Source organism: Podarcis erhardii (assembly GCF_964252035.2).
Source record: "Podarcis erhardii genome assembly, chromosome: 17".
NCBI classification, from domain to species: domain Eukaryota; kingdom Metazoa; phylum Chordata; class Lepidosauria; order Squamata; family Lacertidae; genus Podarcis; species Podarcis erhardii.
Window position 1 is genome coordinate 14,209,888 of NC_138515.1, and position 25,087 is coordinate 14,234,974.

Consider the following 25,087-nt stretch of genomic DNA (forward strand, 5'->3'; position numbering starts at 1 on the left):
TTAGACCACAGTGCCACCCATGTACACCGCCTCCTCTCCGTGAGCAGCACCAGCACCTTCAATGGGCAAGTGTTAAACGGACTAATGTAAAAACTGGTAATGTAAATGCCACTAAAATACTGTATGGTGAATCACTGGGAAAGAATTCATTCTTTACAACACAAGGGACTCAGGTACTGCTGCCTGCGGAATGGGCCGGGTTGTAGCAAATGTTGGTGCTCATGTGTTTATCAGGCTCCATCTATTCAAACTTCAACAGGCTCATCTTTCAGTCATGCGCCCATCAGTTGCACTGAGGCGATGATGCCTGGAAGGGGACCGTCTTATTCTGAAAGGTGAGCAAACAGCAGAGGCGCCTCTCATTCTCGTGTCTCCTGTGACTTGATATTGATGCCCAGGCGAAGATTTCACTTACCATTTTGGTTAAAAAGAGCTTTCAACTCCTCATTGGAGGCACCCAAAAGTCCTAGCCTGTGTGTGCACCTCCTTGCAGCCCCGTCAACTTTCACGTCAAGATGTTTAAGGGTGTGGCTTTGCAATAATGAGTTTCTTTTTCCTTCTGTGGGTTTGCAAACTTCTATGAGAGTAAATGGACATTTTCCCTAATTGGGGAAATGGCAGCTTGAGGGAAAGTGGTGGTTGTGGTGATGATATCAGGAAAATAGTAAAAGGTAAAAGGTAAAGGTAAAGGACCCTTGTACTCTTTAAGTCCAGTCAAAGGTGACTATGGGGTTGTGGCGCTCATCTCGCTTTCAGGCTGAGGGAGCCGGAGTTTGTCCACAGACAGCTTTCCGGGTCGTGGCCAGCAGGACTAAACCACTTCTGGTGCACAGAGGACCGTGACAAGTGCTAGAGTGCACAGAAATGCTGTTTAGCTTCCTGCCACAGTGGTACCTATTTATCTACTTGCATTGGCATGCTTTCGAACTGCTAGGTTGGCAGGAGCAGGGACAGAGCAACGGGAGCTCACTCCGTTGTGGGGATTCGAACTGCCAACCATCCGATCGGCAAGCCCAAGGGGCTCAGAGATTTAGACCACAGTGCCACCTGTGTCCCTAGGAAAATAGTATAAGGGGTTGGGTTAAACCCCTCTCTTCAAGCACTATAATCCTTATTCAAATCCTCCTTCTCTCTTTATTTTTATTTATTAAATTTGTATACCACCCTATACTGGCAGCTCTCTCTCTCTCTCTCATATCAACCCCCCCCCCCCAATTCTGTCTGAGCTCTGAACCTCACACCAGCAAAAAGTGGTGACAGAAACCTGAGTTTCTAGACTGTAACACTCCAATCTGCTATGGGTAAGTGTGGCATTCTGAATGCATTAAAAAAAATAAAATCATTCCTGCTAGTTGTTGTTTTTTTTATTAAAGATTTTCTTGTTTTATCATTCCTGCTAGTGAAAATATAATAAGCCTACTCAGCCTCTAGCAGATCAGGAAAAAAGTTTCCAACCTGGCCCACACCTTGACGGGCTAGTTTTCTGCTTATATGGTGGTTCTTAACAACAACAAAGATTTTGGGAAAGATTGAGTGCACAAGGAGAAGGGGACGACAGAGGACGAGATGGTTGGACAGTGTTCTCGCAGCTACCAACATGAGTTTGACCAAACTGCGGGAGGCAGTGGAAGACAGGAGTGCCTGGTGTGCTCTGGTCCATGGGGTCACGAAGAGTCGGAAACGACTAAACAACAACAACAAAACAAAAATCCATGGGAAGATTCAAAACCGATTTCCTTCCTGAAGTATGCAATCCATTCTACCATATTGTGTTGTATGTGTAGACCAAGCTGGGCATGAATACACACATTATGACTCTCAAGAAATCAGAACGCTTTCTCCCAACCATAGAAGAAAACTGGAGAGGCTTGTCTTGATAAAAAAGAGAGGCAGCTGAGCCTCTCTTAGCTTTCGATCTGTTTTCCCCTCTAACTAGCCCACTCAGCTAATCTCTCCTGCTTGTCAACTGTTAGGGGAGATTAGCTGCCTGATATAACTGGGGATAAAAGTCTGCTGTTAGCAGCATCCCTTTCCTGCTTAGTGTGACTTCAAAGCAAACAGCTCCAGTTCTCCTGCACCATCAACAAGTCAGGAGGGGTCCTCCAGTAACCTCAGTGATCAGATCTTGCTTCCTCACGAGAGGAAAATAATGAATAGCTATGCTATTAAGATACTGCACCCAAAATAGACTGGAGTTGTGTGGAGTGATTAAACAGGCTGGAGTGATCTGTTTCAGAGCTGTGACGGCGATTAACTCAGGTGGAACTTGCATACTTTAAATGCCAAAAAAATTATGTTGTGAGTGAGGAATGTGGTCCTCCAGCTCATCTGAGCTTGATGTCTCTGTTGCAGAGGTGTTTACATCAACCACAGTCTATATTTCACTGCACACACATACAAATTTGTATAGAGGGTGTTTTTGTTTTTTGTTTTTAAAAGGGCAAATCTACTGCCAGCTTTCATGTTCTTCTGTACCAAGCGGTGATTTGTGCCTCTTCCAAAGGATTTACAAGGCACTATCATTAAAAGATGCCTGCTTCTTGGGAGAAAAGCAATGACAAACCTAGATAGCATCCTAAAAAAGACATCACCTTGCCAACAAAGGCCCGTATAGTTAAAGCTATGGTTTTCCCAGTAGTGATGTATGGAAGTGAGAGCTGGAACATAAAGAAGGCAGATCACTGAAGAATTGATGCTTTTGAATTATGGTCTGGAGGAGACTTTTGAGAGCCCCATGGACTGCAAGAAGATCAAACCAATCCATTCTTAAGGAAATCAGCCCTGAGTGCTCACTGGAAGCTGAGGCTCCAAGACTTTGGCCACCTCATGAGAAGAGAAGACTCCCTGGGAAAGACCCTGATGTTGGGAAAGATGGAGGGCACAAGGAGAAGGGGACGACACAGGATGAGATGGTTGGACAGTGTTCTCGAAGCTACCAGCATGAGTTTGACCAAACTGCAGGAGGCAGTGGAAGACAGGAGTGCCTGGCATGCTCTGGTCCATGGGGTCACGAAGAGTCGGACACGACTAAACCACAACAACAACATCCTTCTAGCATTAGGACAATGTTGTACCAAATAAGAGGGAGTTAGAGGTCTTTGAGCGGATCCTGTTCGCATCTAAAGGTACCACTGTAGTTATATTGGTACTCTCTTTCTTCAGGGACCTCTGGGAAGTGCGGCCCAGGACGCCGATTAAATACCTTGACGCTGAAGAGAATTCTCAGCATTATTAGGTTGTTTTTGTTTTGATTTTGATTACGTATTTTGTGTTTTTAAATTGTGGTTTTGTGTTGTAACCGCCCTGAAACCTGTGAGTATAGAGTAGTATAATACTACTACTACTACTAATAAACGCAAATGACAGTTTCCAGGAGTCTGCTTTGGGGTGTGGTAGACGGGTATAAAACTATCTCTCTCTCTCTCTATATATATATGATATGCCTCCTCTAAGCTTAATGGAAACTAATTTTCATGAAAGTGTGTTTAGGGCTGTAGCCTAAATATTGAAGTAGTGGTAATAAAAACTAGGACATGCTTCTGAATCTGAACTTTGTAACTCCATTCTTTCCCCCCTTTTCTTAATCTGCCTTTAAGCAAGAAATGCCCTTTTTTCAACCCATTTCCCCTCAGCCATCAGACAGGGGAATCTGTCTTGTAAGTATATATTGGATGTTTGAAGAAAGCTAAACCACCAGCACTCAACTGCCGGTGATGTTTTGAGATTGGTGTGCAAACATCCAAGGTGGTCTTCTGAGAAAGTAAGAGGAATGTGTCAAGTTCCCTTTCTGGTCCTGCAAGCTCTCCCATCAGGCATCTCTGAACGCTTGAGTGAAAAGTTACAAAGAAGCTGAGAGTGGATGGAGCAGTCACTGGAAATGAAGCTGATGTTTACTCAAGGTGTGCTTTTATGTTGCCTGTTGATCTGTCACGTTGTGAGAAGCTGGGATGGAATCATGCCAGAACTAAAATGTTACGGAGCAGAAACAGTGACAATGGCCTTAAAGTGATTATTCTGTAGCCTATTTCAATGCAACAAGGAAGCAACACTTTTTGATCTCCATCAGATAAGCAGAGAGGACTGCAGAAGAAAGTTCAGTGAGAGTTTTAGGTACAGTGGTACCTTGGGTTAAGTACTTAATTCATTCTGGAGGTCCGTACTTAACCTGAAACTGTTCTTAAGCTGAAGCACCACTTTAGCTAATGGGGCCTCCTGCTGCCGCCGCGCCGCCAGAGCACGATTTCTGTTCTCATCCTGAAGCAAAGTTCTTAACCTGAAGAACTATTTCTGGGTTAGCGGAGTCTGTATCCTGGGGTGCATTTTGTGTACCATCTATTTTGGCTCTGAGATTACAAATTTAGGGCTTAACACACTGAAATGACCAAGCCGTTTAAAGAGACACGCAACATCTTAGATAATGTTATCCTTTACTCACCTATGCTTATAGATTTTAAAGAAACTTATTTCAGGAACCACGTAGATTTAAGCATATTAATTATGAAATATATTAAAATTGCCCATTTCCTGCCACATGCAGCTATACTATACGATTTAGATGTACAGGCTTTGCTTTATTTAGCTTTCTAAAATGCTTTGCTTGGTGCTATAACCCAACCCTTGACTTTGAAGTCATTCATCAAAAAAACCTGCCGTCATTCATCATGTACAATAAATCTGCCAGAGGTCTGGCAACCCGCTCTTGAAAACGATCTTATACTCACAAAAGAACAAGTTAAAAGGGGGACATGAAACCAAAAGATGTGTCCCATCAGGTAACTATGGAGCAAGTGGCTTTGCCTTTTCATCAAAGCCCTCCTTATGAAAGGCTAACCGCTTTTCCAATCAAGCAGATCCTTTAATTGGGGGGGGGGAACAGCTAATGAAGACACCCTAAGCGTCTCCCACAGAAGGAATACTGGCCAATTCCTGAAGACAAAGCGACAGGGACACTCTGTTTTCCACAGCAGATGTGGAACAGCCCATGGATGCTTAACAAGGAGTACGAAAGGAAGCCAAATTCCGAAGTTATTCTCCTGCGATTTCACTTATGGAAGCCTTCCAAAATAACAGAAGTTGGTTGGCTTCAGATTTGCACGGCCTGCTGACTTTCTTCTTCTTCACTAAGATCTCTGTCCTCAATTAACACAACTTTGAATTAAGACAACAGCCAACTTACACATCCAGGATCTTTTCGCAGTAACCAACCTGCATTTGCAAAGGGAAGCTGTCCAGCTTGTGGCAGCAAAGCCAACATTTGTGGTGGCCCTTTGTGGAGAACGTCCCACTGAAGTAAGACATGCTTCTGAGTAGATATGCACAGAGTTGTTTTCTTAAAGATTAACATTTATTATTATAGCAATAGTTTTTTTTAACGGACTAAAGTCAATTTGACAGACTTGGATCAAGTTCACTCATTACGTTGAATTAAATAGATGAGTTTTGAATAAACGTGCAATTAATTGCTACTGCTTTGGATTTTATTGTTGTTGCCTTCCCCACTGGGTCCTGCAAACCGCTATTCTGAATATTGTTTTTTTAATAGTGTGACCACTTTATGGAACCAACGGGGAACTGGCCCAAAAAAGTTGGAGAACCACTGGTCTATAGGTTCAAGAAACATTAGTAGTGATTTCAGGGAAGAGCTTTGCTTGCTTTTCCACACACCAGCCCTGACCATTTGGCTCTACTGCCCTGGGGCTGAGGAGAGTAATAACGGGAGCTGGGGCACGTCCAACGAAGCGCTGTGATTGCGCCTGCAAATCACAGGTACTCATTTGGCGCTGGACAAGGGGTAAGCCCAAGATAAACAGAGAACCTCAGAAAGTGTTCAACAGAGCTTTGCAAACTTTTCATGGTGGTGACACACTTTTTAGACACGCGTCCTTTCGTGACACAGTAATTCAGTTTTAATAGGAAACTGGAGGTCAAGCTAAGCCCTTTCCAATCCCGGGAGGAGTGCGGGGAGCAGCGGTGTAGTTAGTCACTTGGGCACCTGAGGCGGCTGGGGCAGGGCAAGCCGGGGCAAAGGTTAAAAAAGGTAAAGGACCCCAGTCAAAAGCGACTATGGGGTTGTGGTGGTCATCTCACTTCAAGCCAAGGGAGCTGGCATTTGTCCACAGACAGCTTTCCAGGTCATGTGGTCAGCATGACTCAACTGCTTCTGGCACAACGGGACACAATGACAGAAACCAGAGTGCACGGAAACACCGTTTACCTTCCTGTAACAGTGGTACCTATTTATCTACTTGCACTGGCATGCTTTCGAACTGCTAGGTTGGCAGGAGCTGGGACTGAGCAACAGGAGCTCACTCCGTCGCAGGGATTCGAACCGCCAACCTTCTGTTCAGCAAGCCCAAGCGGCTCGTTGGTTTAGACCACCACGCCACCTGCGTCCCAGCAAGCCAGGACAGGGCAAGCTGTAGGGTGGTATCCTGAGAGGGAGGCGGTGGGCCGATGCAAGCAGCACACTGTCCTTTTGGGCAGGTGCCTCAGCCACAGCATCACTCCCAGGAGAGATGTGTGGCTCGGGCATGCTGCAGGCCCCGGGGTAAGTGCCACCCCCCCGCAGTGTGGTGCCCAGTGTCCCTCGTCCCCTTAGCTATGCCTCTGGTGAGGAGTGTTTGCGCAACACACCTACACACTGCAGCCGACACACAAAGTCGTGGGCGGCACACAGTTTGGAAAGCTCTGGTCTATAAGTTGAAGAAACATTCCTAGCATGGGCATAGCCATGTTGGGAGGCAGGGAGCGGCTGCTGCCCCCCAAAATCAATAAAAATACATAGCAAACTGAGGTTCTGCCCCCATCCCTATCAAGAGACCTTCCCATCCCCAACAAAAATCCTGATTCCTAGTCATTTCTGCTAAAGGCTTCCCTTGCCTTTCAATCCGCCCGCCCGCCCGTCGAGGGCGTCTCTTTCTCTCTCGTCTCGGGGGCGTTTCCCCGCGCGCCAATGGGCGTGGCAACTAGAAGGCGACGCCCACACGGTGTAGACCCCGCACGACGGGCACAGGAGAGGTTTCGACTCTGGCCGTCGGGTCCCTCCAGTCTCAGACGTGCGCCTGGCGCGCAAGGACACGCGTCTCGCCTGCTCCATGGCGACGGGCAACTCTCCCCTGCTGCCTCAGCCGGCGCTGTCTGCCTCGTCGCCCAGGGCGCCCCCTTCTTCTCCGGCGCTGCCCGTGCCGTCGGGGGTGCCCATGCCGCCTTCTTTCCTCCGCCCGCCGAGCCTCTTCGTGCGCGCGGCGGCGGCTGCCGTGGCGGCGGCTGCCGCTGCTGCTGCCAGCGCCGGCCCGTCGCCGTCGGGGGACAGCGGCGGCGGCGGCTGCCGCTCCTTCTCGCGGGCGTCGGGGCTGGAGCGCGGTGGCGGCTACCCTCGCACGCCCAAGTGCGCACGCTGCCGCAACCACGGCGTGGTGTCGGCGCTCAAGGGCCACAAGCGCTTCTGCCGCTGGCGGGACTGTGCGTGCGCCAAGTGCGCGCTCATCGCCGAGCGGCAGCGGGTCATGGCCGCGCAGGTGGCGCTGCGGAGGCAGCAGGCGCACGAGGAGAGCGAGGCCCGCGCCGGGAGCCAGACGTCGCCGCCGCTGCCGACGGCCGCTGCCCTTCGACGGAGCGCCGACAGACCGGGGAGCGCGAGCGCAGGAGGGGAGCCCGTGCGCCACGGCCACTGCCCGGAGGTACCGCGCGGAGGAAGAGGTGCGACTGCGGGGGTGATGGACGGCGACGGGGTCGGGTGGGGACAGGGATTGATGCTGGGCGGGGGGGGGGCAGGATTAATGTGGGTTGGGGGAGGCAGGGCACCATCCTGTCATCATCCTCTGGCTCTGTCTAGCAGATTCAGAACGAAATGTCTCAATAATAATACATCTACGGTGTTCCCATGACACTCCCAAATACATAGCATCATATGCATAGCATCATACTGTGGTAACCTCGGGTTACATACGCTTCAGGTTACAGACTCCGCTAATCCAGAAATAGTGCTTCAGGTTAAGAACTTTGCTTCAGGATGAGAACAGAAATCGTGCTCTGGCGGCGCGGTGGCAGCAGGAGGCCCCATTAGCTAAAGCGTTGCTTCAGGTTAAGAACAGTTTCGGGTTAAGAACGGACCTCCAGAACGAATTAAGTACTTAACTCGAGGTACCACTGTATATTGAAGTTGGATTCCTAAACATGTTGAAGTTTGGGCCATTAGCCTATCATTAGGAAAGCTATAATACCTAGCACAGTATGTAGTATTACTGAAAACAATGTGTAGTATATTCATTATGGCATGGTGCCAGAAGTTGCTATTCTCTATCAGTGATGTAAATTACTGACATTCAACTGAATATTGTTTAGGCCAAGTAAGTTGGATCTATAGGGTTGCCATATTTCAAGAAGTAAAAAATCCGGACCACAAAATTGTTGAGTTTTTATTTATTTATTACAAACCCTACTATATGTCCCTCGTACAGGAAATCGTAGCGGCTAAAGGTGCAAACCACCAGGAATTTCTCTAGTAGGAACTACATAAAAATAAAGTGGGAATGCTATTGTCTTCTTTTGCAGGCAATGGGGGCTGGTATTAATAATTTTTATTATTTGCAAGGCAGATTCTCTTCCTTGGTTTAGTTTTTTAAAACTGGCAAAACCACGAGTCGTTACTTGTGTAGATCTCAGTGGGTATTTCATGTTTCAGGTTTATACTTCCAGCTGCAGTAAGAACACAGGTTTCATGGCTGCACTTGTATGCGTGGGAAGCCCTGCTTGGGTGTCTTGCCATATGTGCAGAATAAATGGATACAGTGCTGGGCCAATAAATGGTAGTTGTGTAGAAAATCCAACATGTGTAAGTTCAGGGCAGATTTGAGGGTAAACCATACACAGCACGGGTCTGTCCTTGTGGCTCGTTGGAAGTTGAAACTGCTTCACCATGTATTATTACGTTGTCGTTTTTATGAGGATATACGTTTGACTTTTATTACACCTGTTTTGCAAAAGTCTAGGAAAGAATTGGAATATCATAGTTTAAAACTACTGCTAGAGGACAAGAATCCCAAGACTACATTAAATGTAGCTAAATTTTGTGCGTCTGCAATCAATCGCAGGAAGCAAGTGGTAGCCCGTAATGACCAAACCCCCAAATGTTAATTACAGGGGGAACGATAACAATTAATTTTTAATTTTTATATTTAAATCCTTGTTATATTCATATTGTCCCTTGTATATTTGATATTTTTTTATGATCTGTGATATTGTGTATGTTGACGCTGGTCTGTGACCGTATTAATAAATTCATTCATTCAACATGTGTAAGTGTGGCTGTGCTCCTAGTGCTATTAGCTTAATTCTTAAGTATGTTAACTCATGAATAGAATTTCCAAAGGGATTGCATTGCATATATAATGCCAGTAAAAAGAGAGAGAGATGTGTGTTCACTTTAATTCCTCTGTATCGGGGGTGCCCCAACTTTTTTTCAAAGGAACATGCATGAGGGCCAACTGAAGTTGTTGTCCTTTTTTTAGGATTTGAGTTGTTTTTCGGATTTTACCCCAGGAGATAAACTGCCGGATTAGGCCCCTGAGACAGGCTTGGGACATGCCTGTTCTATATGATGCACAGCTGTGAGAGAGAAGGAGGGAGACATGGATATTGGATGTGCCTTATAAGCTCATGAGTATTTGATTCCATGTCTAATTTTCTTTTGCAGAAGAGAAGATTCAGAAGTACGGCTTTTCCTACAGTGAACCAAGAAGCTCTGCAGCCTACTTGCATATACCTTCCTTGAAGTCTTCCCCTGAAGCTACTGGAGACCATAAAGAGAACTCTTCTGGTCCACAGATTTCAGGTAAAGAGATGACCATTTGTCCTTCAGGGGCCGACGACTCATTAAAAGGCACCGATAGTTCAGCATCTTTGTCTTCGTCAGACATGGAATCGGGGAATGAAAGCGAGCGTCTCAAGGACTTTGTTGCTTCCACTTCCAGCATCCCTTCTCCTCCTCCTCCTCCTCCTCCAACTTCTAGCACTTCAAGACGCAGAGACCCGCTTGATATCCTTACCAAGGTCTTTCCAGACCACAAGCAAAGCAGATTAGAGAGAGTCCTGCATTTCTGCAGAGGAGACATAGTCCAAGCTATAGAGCAGATACTGAACGTGAATGAACAGAAGCAAGAACTTGCAACCTCACCATTGCCAGGATGCAGCGTCCTCCAGCGAGCCTCTGATTTTAGCCTCCTAGGAATCGATGTCAGGGCACTTGGCAATAAATCAGCCTTTTCTCCTCTACAAAGCAGTCCAGCTTCCTTTGGGAATGAGGCGAATCTTTATGGTCTAAGCCCTAGACTGGGGATTGGACCTTTGAGAGTGGCATATTCCCCACCTGGGAGAGCCTTACCTGGAATGATGCCATCCTACCTTAGGACAGGACTGTTTCCTGCCTTGCCTTTCCACCCAGCAATGGACTATTCCTTTTCAGGAATGATCAAAGATGCATCTTACTTCCCCAATAAAGACACAGTTGTCAGTAGCAAGATCTACACTAGACTGAATGAAGAACACAAATAGTGTATGCATTAAGTCTTGATTTTTTTTTTTTGGTAGTACTTATTTAAGTGGGTTGTCATTGCTTTTGGACCTTGTGGCTTGTATCCACTGCAGCTCTCAAGTAGCTGCCGCATCGGCACAAGGTTTTCAAGGGATGCAGGTGGCGCTGTGGTCTAAACCACCAAGCCTCTTGGGCTTGCCGATCAGAAGGTTGGCAGTTCGAATCCGCACAATGGGGTGAGCTCCTGTTGCTCTGTCCCAGCTCCTGCCTACCTAGCAGTTTGAAAGCACATCAGTGCAAGTAGATAAATAGGTACCGCTCCGGCAGGAAGGTAAACACTGTTTCCATGCACTCTGGTTTCCGTCACGGTGTTCTGTTGCACCAGAAGCAGTTTAGTTCTGCTGGCCACATGACCTGGAAAGCTGTCTGTGGTCAAATGCTGGCTCCTTCGGCCTGAAAGCGAGATGAGTGCCGTAACCCCATAGTCGCCTTTGACTGGACTTAACCGTGCGGGGTCCTTTACCTTTACCTTTTTACAAGGTTTTCACTCCCCCGCCCCTTCTACTCCTTCCCAGCACACCATTTAAATCTATTCTGGGTTTCCCCGCAACACTCCAGAGCAGATTTGGGGATGGCACAGGGGGAGCAGAAAGGAAGAAAGTCCCGTTGCACAAATGGAAATCCTTTTGCTATTTGATGGTTATTTAGTGCTGCTCTGGATACAAGCCCAAGTTCCAAGAAGTGCCTTCTGTTAATGAAGAGCGAATAAACAAAAAAGAACAAAGAATCTTGTGGCAACTTAAACTAGCAAAGTCCCTTTAGTCTTTTTTGCTGCAACAGACTAACACTGTTACCCCTCTAGCTAATCAGTAGTTTCTAATGCTTTATTATTATTTTTTTTAAGAAGGATTTAATGGGATTCGTTATTTTGACACAAAACAGATTGAAAGCTGAGAAAAATCCAGAATACCAGCTGTTAAGAGATAATTTAAAATCAGCACTGATTTTAAAGATGAGCTTTTGTATACATATTTTCCATGTTTATACTTTTGGGGAAGAAAAAAAATAAATAAAGTGACATTTAAGAGGTTGTGAGTGAAGATCCAAGTTGAAATGTGGAAGAAATCCAATGCATATTTGCTGTTGAACTCCCTGTTGTCCTTTCCCTAGATATTTGATGTGTTCAGTGTTTTTAAATTGGAATATTTCCCCCCAAATACAGACACTTGATTCAAAAAAAGGATCTTAAATGTATGGTTATTGGGAGCAGTGCATAAGCACTCTTTTACGTTGTGGGTTTTGGTTCCCCAACATGAAAAAAAATACAAGAATGGCCTGGTTTGGATGCAATGCTCAGTTTAGGTTTAGCATTGTGTGAATCAGCCTCATGTTTTGGTCCTCTTTCACTTCAGTTTTAACTAACTTCAGTTTAGGTATGAGACTGAACCCTCAGCTGGTTAATCTTCCAGTTGGTTTCTTCAAACAAGACAACATCATAGACCATGGTCTGCATTTGACATGTTTTAGCAAACCATTGTTAGGACTAACCATCATTTGTTTAGGTGTGTACATAACACTAAACTGCATCTAGTTAAAAACAAAACTTAAGTCTTCCGATCTCCTTTTCTCAGTTGTGCCAGAGGAGAGAGGGTAGGAGAGAACTAATGAGGCCATATCATATTTCATCCAAATGCAGCAAGTGTGCTAAGCACTATTTATACATTGTCAGAACAGGATCTGAAGGTACATGAAGAATTTCTGCTTCCGAAGCTTAGCATGTGTAGCCCAGTAAGCTGCCTGGATAGAAACCATGTCTGCTCAGAGTTGCTTTCAGATAAGTGTGCCATGCCTTAAATGGTTGATGAACGCAATGATAGGGGGATTTGAAATGGGTAAAAGTGACTGCTCTGATTGTGCGGGATAGGGTGCAGTTAAAAAAAATGGTTTCTGCTTGCATAATTGTGTAGGGTGGGGAGTTATTTGAGCATTTGGCAGAAACGTCTATATACCGTAAATGCCTAGGTCCAAAATTATGACTTTACAGAAGTGAATATTGTCAATGACTGTTGACTATACAGAGAATATACTGTACTTGCAGAGTATTCATGTTCAGGGCTGGATTTCAGTTTGATGAGGCCCTAAGCTACTGAAGGTAATGGGGACCTTTATATGTCCAGCTGTCCTTTGCCAACAACAAATTGTCACTGGTTTTTGTGTTGAATATATGCTATATGGTAATTTATGGACCTCATAGGTATCTAAAACCATTTGCACATAACAAAATAGGACCCTACACAACACAAAACACTGTGCTGTATGTTTTATTTGTTTTTTATCTTATATTTTGGAAATGTACATCCAGGTTTTTTCCTTTAAATATTTTGGGGCCCCCCAAGGGAGTAGGGCCCTAAGCTATAGCTTGTTTAATTTATACATAAATCCAGCACTGTTCATGTTAAGGGATTGTCAGGACTCTTTGATGAAAGCAATCAGTTTTCTGCATTTTTGGCGTTCACTCTGTCATCCATACAGAGAGATAAAGAGATAGCAAGGCCTGCAAAAGTTACCTGAAAGTAAAATATATGCACATAAGGAATTTAACCCATCTCCAGAGTAGGATGAAAGCCATCTCTCCATCTATGGTGATTTCCCAGGGTGTGATGAAAAAAAGAGGTTTTATGAAACAGACTAAGCATTTTTGTTTACAATGCGTTTTGAAAAAACAAATCTCTTTATCGTGTTACGTGTACCACATCTTACATAAGCTTTTGAGACAAAGATTAGGGATACATCTTATATGTTCTGTGTCTCTTAAAGAGCTTGAAAAAGTCAGTGGAATAGTTTGTGCAGGGGTATTCATGAAGCTTGCTTATTTCCCCATCTTTTCTGTCTATTGAAAAACTAAAATAAAAATAAAAATAAAAATAGCCCACTGGTGATCTACAGGCTAGAGCTTTCTTATGTTTGAGCAGAACGTGGTTTTGGAAACTTTCACTTAGTGGTGGTGATGTATTAGCAATATTTTGTTCATCTGTCTCTCCCTCCCTTATAAAATCATTTGCAGACAAACTGCTTCTGGGACTGAATTTCATGTGGAGCAGAATAGCTACCATGCTGTCATCTTAAAGTCAGGCCTCCTGGGGGGGTGGTAAACAAATCCAGAATATGGTGTTTCTCTTACCCACAGGGCACTTCATGTTTACGGAGAACCCAGGGTTAAATCTGTTTATATTCCTACGTTTATATCCCTATTCACAAGTTTTGCTCTGACTTTTTGGGCCAGTTGAAAAATGTGGGTTATTAACCTGAATATTCGTTCCTGGTGTACAGCTGTTGTGATACATTTATTAAACTTCCTCATGAATGTCCAGATTCGCCCTTACACTGTGGACTTCTTCATTTCATAGCTCTGTGGAAATCTTTCTTTAACCGAATTAGCTTCTAAAGCCAGCGATCTCCATCTTGTGGCTGCTCACGTTCATTGCAATTTAAGAAACCAATGAAAGGAGGTGTGTGTTTTTTGTTTGACAAGCAAACCCAAACCAATAAGAGCTGGGATTATATTTTTTGATCCAGTTAAAATTAACCACAGACAAGAGTTGCCAGCCATTAGTTCAGCATTTTATCCAGAAGGGTAAACCTTAGCCTGGTTGAATATTACATGCAAAGGGTTGGAACGAGAGTCCATTAAATGCAAAGCTCTTTGAGAAATTATAGCAACCTTTATTCTCACAAAACTATCTTAGGCTGCTGATTAGTGGTGAATTTTGTAAATATTAGGAAAAATAACTTGGTGAACTCCAACAGGATCGATCCATCTATATTATGAACATATTTAGACAATGGCTTATCCTGAAAAAATAGTCTGAAAGCATTCTTAGGAAGGGAAAATCCCAAATTGAATGAGTTTGATAAAAAGAAAAAGCACATAATTGAAGGCCTCTTCCTTCTCCCCACATTGCTGTCGCTTTCGGTTAAAACTGAGAGTTTATAAACAGTACCATGGTCAGCGCCATCGTCTGGCTGAAACCTGCCTCTTATTTCTCTGCAAGCGCTTTCTGCTAACATAAGTGGGAGAAGGAAGTGAGCAGAGAGTTGCAGTGAGGATAGTTTAAGTCTCTGCATGTATGAAACAAATGCAACACAACAGTCTCCGCTCTCTTAAATTGCTTAAACGTGAACCAACATTTCAGGCATTGACTGTTATATATAGCATAAGCCCTCTTTTACAGATGAAGCAGAGAAATCTGCAGAGGAATCCAAGAGCAGGGTCCCGAAAAACCCAATTGGGTGTCCCACGTGTTAGGTTTTGTGTTTGATTTCCAGATCAAGTAAGAGATGGCCTTGCTGTCTACTGTGAGGAAAGGGGTCGTTTTCCTCCATGGCACAGTCTACCTTTGAACAGCTCTCTTCCAACTGGTTCTAACTATTGTGTTCTTAAAAAGTATAGACATCACCTTGCCAACAAAGGTCCGTACAGTAAAAGCTATGGTTTTCCCATAGTGATGTATGGAAGTGAAAGCTGGACCATAATGAAGGCTGATCGCCGAAGAATTGATGCTTTTGAATTATGGTGCTGGAGGAGACTCTTGAGAGTCCCATGGACTGCAAGAAGATCAAACCTATCCATTCTTAAGGAAATCAACCCTGAGTGCTCACTGGAAGGACAGATCGTGAAGCTGAGGCTCCAATACTTTGGCCACCTCATGAGAAGAGAAGACTCCCTGGAAAAGACCCTGATGTTGGGAAAGATGGAGGGCACAAGGAGAAGGAGACGACAGAGGATGAGATGGCTGGACAGTGTTCTCGAAGCTACCAGCATAAGTTTGACCAAACTGTGGGAGGCAGTGGAAGACAGGAGTGCCTAGTGTGCTCTGGTCTATGGGGTCCCGAAACTTGGACATGACTAAACGACTAAACAACAGCAACATAGTGTTCAAAACTGGAGCAATGGTTCACACCAAGCTGGTGCAGGAAATGCTACAGCCTGCTTCATTTATTCTTCATTTGTCTGCACAGTTAATTTTTTCCAGGAGGTGTGAGTTGGCTGAGTTGAAGCCAAGACAAGCTGCCAGTCAGCTCACACTGCCAACTTCTCCTTCCCCGGGGAGAAAGAGTATGATGTATGCAGTTGCTCTTTTAGAAGAGCTGGAGTTTTGTCTCGCCATTTTATTAGAAGCCCTGTCTTTTCTTTGCAATGTGCCACACATTATCTGTACCTGACTGTCAGCCCCACACTGCTCACTTTGATACTGAAATGTGTGTCGGTTTCATTCATAATTTTCTTCCCTAGCTACATCAGATTAACGAATTGCTTAAGATAGATAGGAAAAATGGCTTTGCGGAACAAAAGTATCAGCTTACCAAAGACCTATTATATACAAATGTAAAGGTATTATCAAAAATGTACAAACTGCTCTTGGAATGGGAAACTAAACAGGAATTTGTGAAATCAGGCACAAGATGTGGGTCACAAGATTGATTATGAATTATGGGGAAAGTTGTGGAAGATGAATATGAATTTCATGGCATGTTTTGCGATGAAAGAAAATGGCCCACAGATGGTATTTAACAACCCAACAGATTGGTGAAAATGTCCAAAAAAGAAAAAGGCAAATGTTGGAAGTTTAATGAAAATGATCCCCCCGCCCCTTCATGTGGTGGTCCTGTAAAATAATTAAGGAATGTTGGGAAACTATATACAATGAATTAAAAAAAAAATACTTAAAAATACTTTCCCCCAAACACCTGAGTTTTTCATTTTGGGGATGATAACAACGGAGGTCCCCCCAAAACAAGAGTTTATTACTGTATGCCACCACTGCAGCAATAATCTTATTGGAGAACAAGTCTAGTACCTACTAAGGAAGAACGGCATTGTAAAATATTCGAGTTTTCTGAACTGACTGGTCTGATGAACAGGATAAGAGAAAACGAAGATAAGGAATATAAGGCGGGGTGGACAATGTTTATTGAATATTTTAAGAACCAGTATAGACAAACACATAGCTTAGCAGGTCTCAAGTGAATCCGGCAGAGTTGAAATAGATAAGAGTTTTTAATAGATAACAAATTGGAGGATTAAAAAGATGTGGATTACGTGGAGTAGAAGAAAAGCAAAGGAACCAGGAAAAGGGTGGAAGGGAAGAGATATAACAACAACAACAACAACAACAACAACAACAACAACAACAACAATTTTTATTTATACCCCGCCCTCCCCAGCCAAGGCCGGGCTCAGGGGGGCTAACAAGAAATAATAAAAACAAGTTGAATGAATACAACTTAAAAACAAGATTAAAATACAATATTAAAATATTGAAACATTAAAATATTAAAATGCAGCCTCATCACAGGAGGAGAAAGGAAAAAGAAAAAAGAAAGAGGGGGAGGGAATGAAATTGGCTCCAAGCCAAAGGCCAGGCGGAACAACTCTGTCTTACAGGCCCTGCGGAAAGAAATCAGATCCTGCAGGGCCCTGGTCTCATGAGGCAGAGTGTTCCATCAGGCCGGAGCCAGTGTTGAAAAGGCCCTGGCTCTGGCTGAAGCCAATCTAACTAGGGTGTTGCTATTTATGGACCTTGAGGCTCTCCGTGGGGCATACCGGGAGAGGCGGTCCCATAGGTACGAGGGTCCTAGACTGTGAAGGGCTTTAAAGGTCAAAACCAGCACCTTAAATCTGACCCTGTACTCCACCGGGAGCCAGTGCAGCTGGAAAAGCACTGGGTGAATATGCTCCCATGGCAGAGACCCCGTGAGGAGCCTCGCTGCAGCATTCTGTACCCGCTGGAGTTTCTGGGATAGCTTCAAGGGCTGGTATATGTATACACGCTGCATTTGGTACGAAGTTGCAAGTGAGGGAGGGGGAGGGGGTTAAAGATGCTCTCTGTTCCTGTTCTTGAAAATGCAAATAAAAAAATAAATGAATAATAATAATAATAGTTTTCTTCCACAAGCTGCCCGTCACTGCTGTAGCACATGGACAACCTTAACAGACTGCAGTGCCCGGGATTCTTTGGAAGAAGCCGTGACTGTTTAAAGTCGCATGAATCCTCTTTGAGTGCATAGCGCAGAAAGGTCGTCATGATGGCTGTTAGCCACGACACCTGGATGGAAACCAGGGGCAGAAATGCCTCTGAATACCAGGTGCAAACAAGAAGGGCTGTTGCTTACACACCCTGCTTGTGAATATTGCAGAAGTTACTTGGCTGGCCACCACGGGAAGCAGTGGATCGGGGAAGATGGAACCTTTATCTCATGCAGGGAGGCTCTTCCTGCAATCTTAAGCCAATCAGGTTTCAGGAGTGGGAGATTCTTCAACGCTCCACACAACCTGCCCACTGGCATCTTAAATATGCAGCAAAAGTCCTGTGTTCAGAATCACGGTTGTAAGCAAGAACACACAATATTCAGTAGTGGCGCCCGCCTTGTGGAACGCTCTCCCGCCAGATGTCAAGGAAATAAACAACTGCCTGACTTTTAGAAGACACCTGAAGGCAGCCCTGTTTAGGGAAGTTTTTAATGTTTGATGTTTTATTTTGTTTTTAATTTTCTGTCGGGAGCTGCCCAGAGTGGCTGGGGAAACTCACTCAGATGGGCGGGGTATAAATATTAAATAACAATAGTTGTTGTTGTTATTATTATTATTATTATTATTATTATTATTATTATTATTATGGCTGATGTGTTTGATGTTTCACACTGTATCACGGTGTGGTATGCTGGTTTGACATCATCTGATAGGAAGTGCCTACAGAGGGTGGTGAATACAGCACAAGATATTATGGGTTGTCCCGTGAATCTGCTGGATGAAATAGTGGAAGAACGTTGCCTCAGGAGAGTGAGGAAAATTCTCAGGAATGATTCACACCCTGGCTGGCACTTTCTTGATCTCCTGCCCCAGTGTGGGGGGTTCAGGGGGGGCCGGCCGCACCGGGCGCAACATCTGGGGGTGGGGCACTGAGGGTAAGGGTTTCTTTAACTAATCTAGTGGAAGAGACTCGAGTGCTAAAATCCACGGGTTAGGGGGCGCAAATTACTTGCCTTGCCCCGGGTGCTGACAACCCACGCTACGCCTCTGTCCTGCCCTCGGGCAGAAGATATAGAAGCATGATTAGTCACACCAACAGGGTAAAGAACAGCTTCTATCCGTGGGCTGTTAGGCTGCTGAATGAAAAGAAAACAACAGGGCAACTGACTTTTGGGTTTGGTGGGGGTGTGCATCAGTAAACGAGGGGAATTAAGACTAAGAGAGCTGAGTGGGGGGTGCTCGTGTTATCTCACTGTATACAAGTTGTACAAGTGGCAATAAAGTATTTCAATTTCAATTAAGGACAAGAGGACTAAGAGGACTTGAACTTCCTTCCAGAAAGGGCCAATGCAAGGCCTCTTGTACTACTTTATCCCCCCCATTTTTTTTATTGGTTTTCACAATATTATAAACAAACAAACAAACAAACAAACAAACAAACACACAAGACAAACAAACATAACAAACATAAATCATAGCCTTATTGAAAATTACAGTTATTAACTTTGTTAAGTGACTTCCTCGCTTCCACTTGGTTGAATTTCATTGCATGTCCTTTTAGCGGTTTTCCAAATCCAATTTTTTATGAAATTTAACTTAAACGTTAACATCCTTAAATCTTCACCTTATATAATTAAACATATTTATTCATCACTTAACATACATAAAATCCTAAGCCTATTAAGTATCTGCAAGCTATTTTCGGTTAATTTAACTTAACAAATTTAACTAAATAATCATTAAATTTATTCCATTCTTCCTGATATTCCTCCTCCTTCTGGTCGCGGACTCTTCCGGTTAGGTCGGCTAGCTCCGAAAACTCCATCATCTTCATCTGCCATTCTTCTACTGTTGGTAATTCTTGGGTTTTCCACTTTTTAGCTAACAAAATACGAGCAGCAGTTGTGGCATACAAAAATAATTTAACATCTTTCTTGGGCAATTCCAAACCTGTTATTCTAAGAAGAAAGGCCTCTGGTTTCTTTATAAATGTATATTTCAACATTTTTTTTTCAATTCATTATAAATCTTTTCCCAGAAGTCTTTCACCTTGGGACAGGTCCACCACATATGATAAAAAGTTCCTTCCTTTTCTTTACATTTCCAACACATATTGTCACAATTATGATATATCTTTGCTAATTTCACAGGAGTCAAATACCATCTATACATCATTTTCATTATATTTTCCTTTAGCAAAGTACATGCAGTGAACTTGACCCCTCTTGTACTACTTTAAACAGTCATGGAGAATTCTAAGAAATGTCGTTCGTCCAGGTCACTGGGAATTGTACCTCTGTGAGGTCAGCACCCACCCTGAGCAAACTACAGTTCTCAGAATTCTTGGGTTGCACACTAATGCTTTTGACATAATGGTGTGGGCGCACTTGAAAATGCAATTATGTATATACAGATGATAAGGTTGCTGAAGGGTTTAGCATTTTCCCAATTAAACCATTAGCACTTATCAACTATAGTTTTCCCTGTGGCTGTGAGCTAAAGGGAATACTGGAAAGTTCTTAAGAGTACGCTTGCTTTGCTAAAACTGCAGGAACGTTTAAAAAAAAAAAAAGTTTTCCAATGGGGCATTTTGCTTGGTTTTAAATTATTGCTTGAGTGTTGATTATTTTAATTGCTCATTAGGAGGCTTATCTGCTAAACAAACTAAATGATTGTCTTTGAGGCTGGTATCCTGGGTCCCCCAATTAAAAGTAATCAGAGCGGAGGACCCCTGCTGAGGCAGAACAAATGGGGAGGGACAGCAGCGTCTTCACAAGCGTACTGCGTAATGAAACCTAACCAGCTGTTTTCACTGCTCTTGGACATCAACATTTTAACAGTGTCTGGAAAAAAAATATATCATTCAGTCAAGAAAACAGGTGACTGCTACATTTTTCTTATTTCTTTACAATATCTCTATTCATTAGGCTAAAGTTTTCATAAGGTATCTCACAGATAGATTAAAAAACGTAACAAGAAAACAACATGTGACTCCAGGAAAATGCTTCTGAAGAAAACATCTTACGCCATAAATGTTCAGCCTGGTGTAAAGCACAATCCCGGAGAATTTAGGCTGCAATCTTTTACCTGCTTGTTGTTGTTTAGTTGTTTAGTCATGTCTGACTCTTCGTGACCCCACTGACCAGAGCACGCCAGGCACTCCTGTCTTCCACTGCCTCCCGCAGTTTGGTCAAACTCATGCTGGTAGCTTCGAGAACACTGTCCAACCATCTCGTCCTCTGCAGTCCACTTCTCTTGTGCCCTCCATCTTTCCCAACATCAGGGTCTTTTCCGGGGAGTCTTCTCTTCTCCTGAGGTGGCCAAAGTATTGGAGCCTCAGCTTCAGGATCTGTCCTTCCAGTGAGCACTCAGGGCTGATTTCCTTAAGAATGGATAGGTTTGATCTTCTTGCAGTCCATGGGACTCTCAAGAGTCTCCTCCAGCTTTACCTGCTTACCCAAGAGTAAGCCTGCTTCTGAGTAGTCATGCCCTCTTGAGAATTTTCAAGCCCCACTGAAGCTATAGGAGATATTTAGGCAAGGGGTTTAGGGTGCAATCTTGTACACACTGGGAGTAAGTCTAGGGTCATTTTGGACTCACAGCTGTCCATGGAGGCGCAGGTCAGTTCTGTGTCCAGGGCAGCTGTTTACCAGCTCCATCTGGTACGCAAGCTGAGACCCTGCCTGCCTGCAGACTGTCTCGCCAGAGTGGTGCATGCTCTAGTTAACTCCCACTTGGACTACTGCAATGCGCTGTATGTGGGGCTACCTTTGAAGGTAACCTGCACCCCCTTTCCTCCGCCTCTGGCAGAGGGTCCCCACCTCCTGTGTTCTAAAAGCAATGGAGCAAATAACAATGTTTTTTTCTTTTTCAAATGATGCACCTTTAAAAAAATGTGATTTGCTGATGGTTTTTGAAAGCTATATAGTCGCCGAAACTTCCAGCCTTAGCATGGGATGCCTGACTAGATAGAGGACCTCCAATTCAGAGATTTGTCATGGAGATCTAGCGAGGTAAGTAACCTGACTTCTTTCCTTGATTCAGAAAATCCTCGAATCGATAAATCCAATTGTCACAGGCCATCAATTATTGGCTTCTGCCCCAACAGTAGCAACAGGGATAGGGATACCTGTGTGCCAGGAAGGGCCTGAGACCATCAAGTCATTTCACAGGTATTAGCTGGCATTTGATTCCAAAATTTTCTCAATCGCTACCAAACAGGATTAAATTAGAAACAGGGAGCTGGATGTAAAACCCACAGCCCATTGCGAATCCTTTACGTCAGCTACCCATTTACTTCCCAAGGCACTTGAATGTAATTTAATTTGCAACATCTTTGGCCTCGCCTTTCTGACAAAACTAATATCGTCCCCGTGTTTCTGGGCTTCCCTTGCAAAGCTTTCATGGAGAAAATAGCCACTTGCCTATTCAGTTACCCTGAATAACACATTGATTTTTTTTATTTTTTAAAAAAGGACAGAAAGCACTCTGTATTGTTAAAAGGACTTCGAACCAAAAGTTCATTTTCTGAGGACACTGAAGCCAACAAGATTATATAGATAGAGGAGGAATTCACTCAGATGATTTATGCACTGAATTCAGCAGTGCTGATCCAATTAAAACCCATTTTGATGTTTCCCCCCTACAATCAAGCAGTATATTTATGACATAAATATATTAAGCTTCGACTTAATCTTAAGACTGCCTCTTAAGTCTGAGTTGCTTGTGCATAGTGAGTGTTTATTTTTTAAAAAGCCTAGCTAATTATATGCAAAATTATTTGCAAAACATTGCATTTATTATATATGTAATGCCATAGAATCATAGAACCATGCAGTACTTTATTTCTGCTGCATAATATTGTAAGTATTTATTTTTATTTTTATTTTTATTTTTATTTTATTTATTTATTGAATTTACATGCCACCCTATAACCATAGATCTCAGGGCAGTTCAGAGAATAAAATCAGAATATAAAACCACAAATGTGCTCGTTTCTTAAGGAAATCTGGAGCATTTATATTTATTCATTTATTAAATTTGTGTAGCACCCTTCATCCAAAGGTCTTGGGGCAGTTCACAGCATAAAAATACAAAACAAAAACACAAAATACATAATAAAATGTTGATGCATACAGTACTATGTGTGCAATGTGTGATGATTGTATTTTTTAACGGAGCTGGAAAAAATAATCATAACTTGCTTCTCTTCATGATCAAGAAGTGAGACAGAGATTAAAAGAAAAGAAAATCATCATCATCATCAAATCTTTATTGGCATCACTTACAAACATTCAGAATAAATAGGCATGGTGCGATCTCATCGCCATTTCAACAGTACAGTCATTTGCATGGCAAGACTCTCAAGCCGACCCTTAATTAGGGTAAATAAATTCACACAGACACAGATATTTTGTTTAAGGTTTGGGGGCAAAAATTTGGCCACAACTTTATTGATTACAGGAATGAGAGCGGTATTGGCTTAGGCATTGGCAAGACTATATCTGACTTCTGCCCCCTTTGCAGGAAGTCTGTAAGGGTAAACCACCCAAAGGGAAATTGCTTTGGAGGAACCCGCCTGCATCTCCCCTGGTGTTCCCAGAGGCCTGGCATGGCCCTCACCCTTCAAGTGGACTTCGGACAGGAACCAGGCCCTGGATTCCTTTAACAGAATACCCTTGAAACTGAAGGAGCAGGTGATGGCCGACCTCCCCTCCCCCATTCATCATAAGCCAATGCCTAACTGCCAAACCTTACAAAGTTGTAACGATTGCTAAGAGGTAGGCAAAAACCAAGTGGCCTGTGCCAATTTCCCAAATGGAAAAAATTCCTACCTGGCCCCTGACTCAAGCTGGGCAACCAAACAAAGTCCAAAGCAAGGCCAAAGGATCTAAATTAAAGTGAGGGTGGGCGGGTGTTCAGCAGCGCGAAGCAGGGGCCAAGCACACGCCAAACTGCCGCTTTCCCCCACTATCACCCAATGACATGATTGGGCAATAGCCCTGGGTGATTGTGGTGCCACCAAGGCGTGAGGGTGATAGCTCCACCCGTGCCAGGGTGGGAGGAACCAGGTTGAGAGGCTGCCTGCGACCAGGACCATCTATTAAGATGATTCATTTGCCAAAGGGAGGAAGAGGTGAGCAATCTCTTTCACCTCTGTGGGTCTCCAGCAAGGGCAGGATCCCATAGCGTACTTTGGAGACAAAAAAAATCAAATAGAGACACTTAGCTACTGTCTTGGTGATCTCCTGGTCTCTCCCCTGTAATAAGAAGCGTATAACCTCCATCTCTGGTTTCCATATTGGGATACATAGTTGGTCTAAGAATTGTTGGCGGAGATCATCATACATTATACATTTAAGGACCATGTGAGCTAGAGTTTCTACCAGGTGGGCATCACATGGGCAGATCCTATCTCCTTCTGCCATCCCCGCGAACCTACCCCAAAGGAGGTTAGAAGGATTAGAATTGAACCTAGCCAGCGAAAAAGCCCTTGTTTCCTGCGGGTTAAACAAAAATTGTAGATAATTGAGGTTAAATTCCTGCGCCCAAGAGAGTCATAAATAAAGAGGGGAACATGTTTTTTCTGCAGCTGAAATTAGTTCCTGGCGATCTATGTCCCACAGCCTAGTTTTTAACATGGCCTTGGCTACTGGAAAAGCCACAGCATCCAGGAAATCCACTGAAAGCCCAAGTTGCTGTATCTTTGTGTAAAACAGTTGTAGCTCTGGGGAAGGGAAGGAGTCTGATAGATCTTCGCTAAGTAAAGTAAAGTAATCAGATGCTGATCCTGATTAGTGATTTCCAAGATAATTTTCTGCATTTCCCAGGATTTTAGGGGGCAGTGAAGCCATGATAGTTGGTATAAAACCAATATGTTTATAGTGCAAATATTTCTTCAATCCTTCTTCTAGAATTTCAGCCTGCTAGCCTCCTTGTTCACCCTAGAAAAAGTGAAATGATAGCCAAGTACTAATTAAATAGATATTCTATTTACCAAGTGCTTTCAGACATCTAAATAAAGGTCAAGAATAGCCCCTGTTAAGCAACGGATTTGGGTGTGTTTTAATGGTTCTGAGGCCATAGCATAAATGACTGCTATAGATTGTCTGTCTGGTGCTGTTTTTCTGATTTGTGCTGTCTGGTGCTGTTTTTCTGATAGGGTTCCAGACCTATTCATTGATACGTTGATGATTATTAATGATCTAAAAGTTATTGGCTGGTATTCAATCAAGCATGGCTCTTATTTAATTTAAGTAGCATAAAGATGAAAGATTTATTTATACTAATCTTTTCGCATGTCAATAATCATGTGTCTATCTGAGAAGGATCTATCATGTAACTTAGTTCAACCAACTGCTTTTCTTAATTAATAGATCTGAATATAAATTAATCCGAGTAGACAGAACCTATGATTGATTCACATCTTTACTTTGTGAATGCGAAGTCTCCATCGGTTAATTGCACAACTGGTCAGCTGCATTTAAAACCCAGTTCTTGTTTATTTTGCCAAAAATACTTGCTGT

At 43.6% G+C, this 25,087-nt stretch overlaps 1 protein-coding gene across 1 annotated transcript; it reads left to right on the forward strand.

Annotated features, from left to right (window-relative positions):
• The first annotated feature begins 6,709 nt into the window (after positions 1-6,709).
• On the forward strand, positions 6,710-12,835 carry DMRTA1 (DMRT like family A1). The gene is made up of 2 exons (XM_081845314.1): positions 6,710-7,698; positions 9,695-12,835. Exons 1-2 carry the CDS (start codon positions 7,095-7,097, stop codon positions 10,549-10,551), a joined length of 1,461 nt encoding a protein of 486 aa, XP_081701440.1. The 5' UTR covers positions 6,710-7,094; the 3' UTR covers positions 10,552-12,835.
• The last annotated feature ends 12,252 nt before the right edge of the window (positions 12,836-25,087 follow it).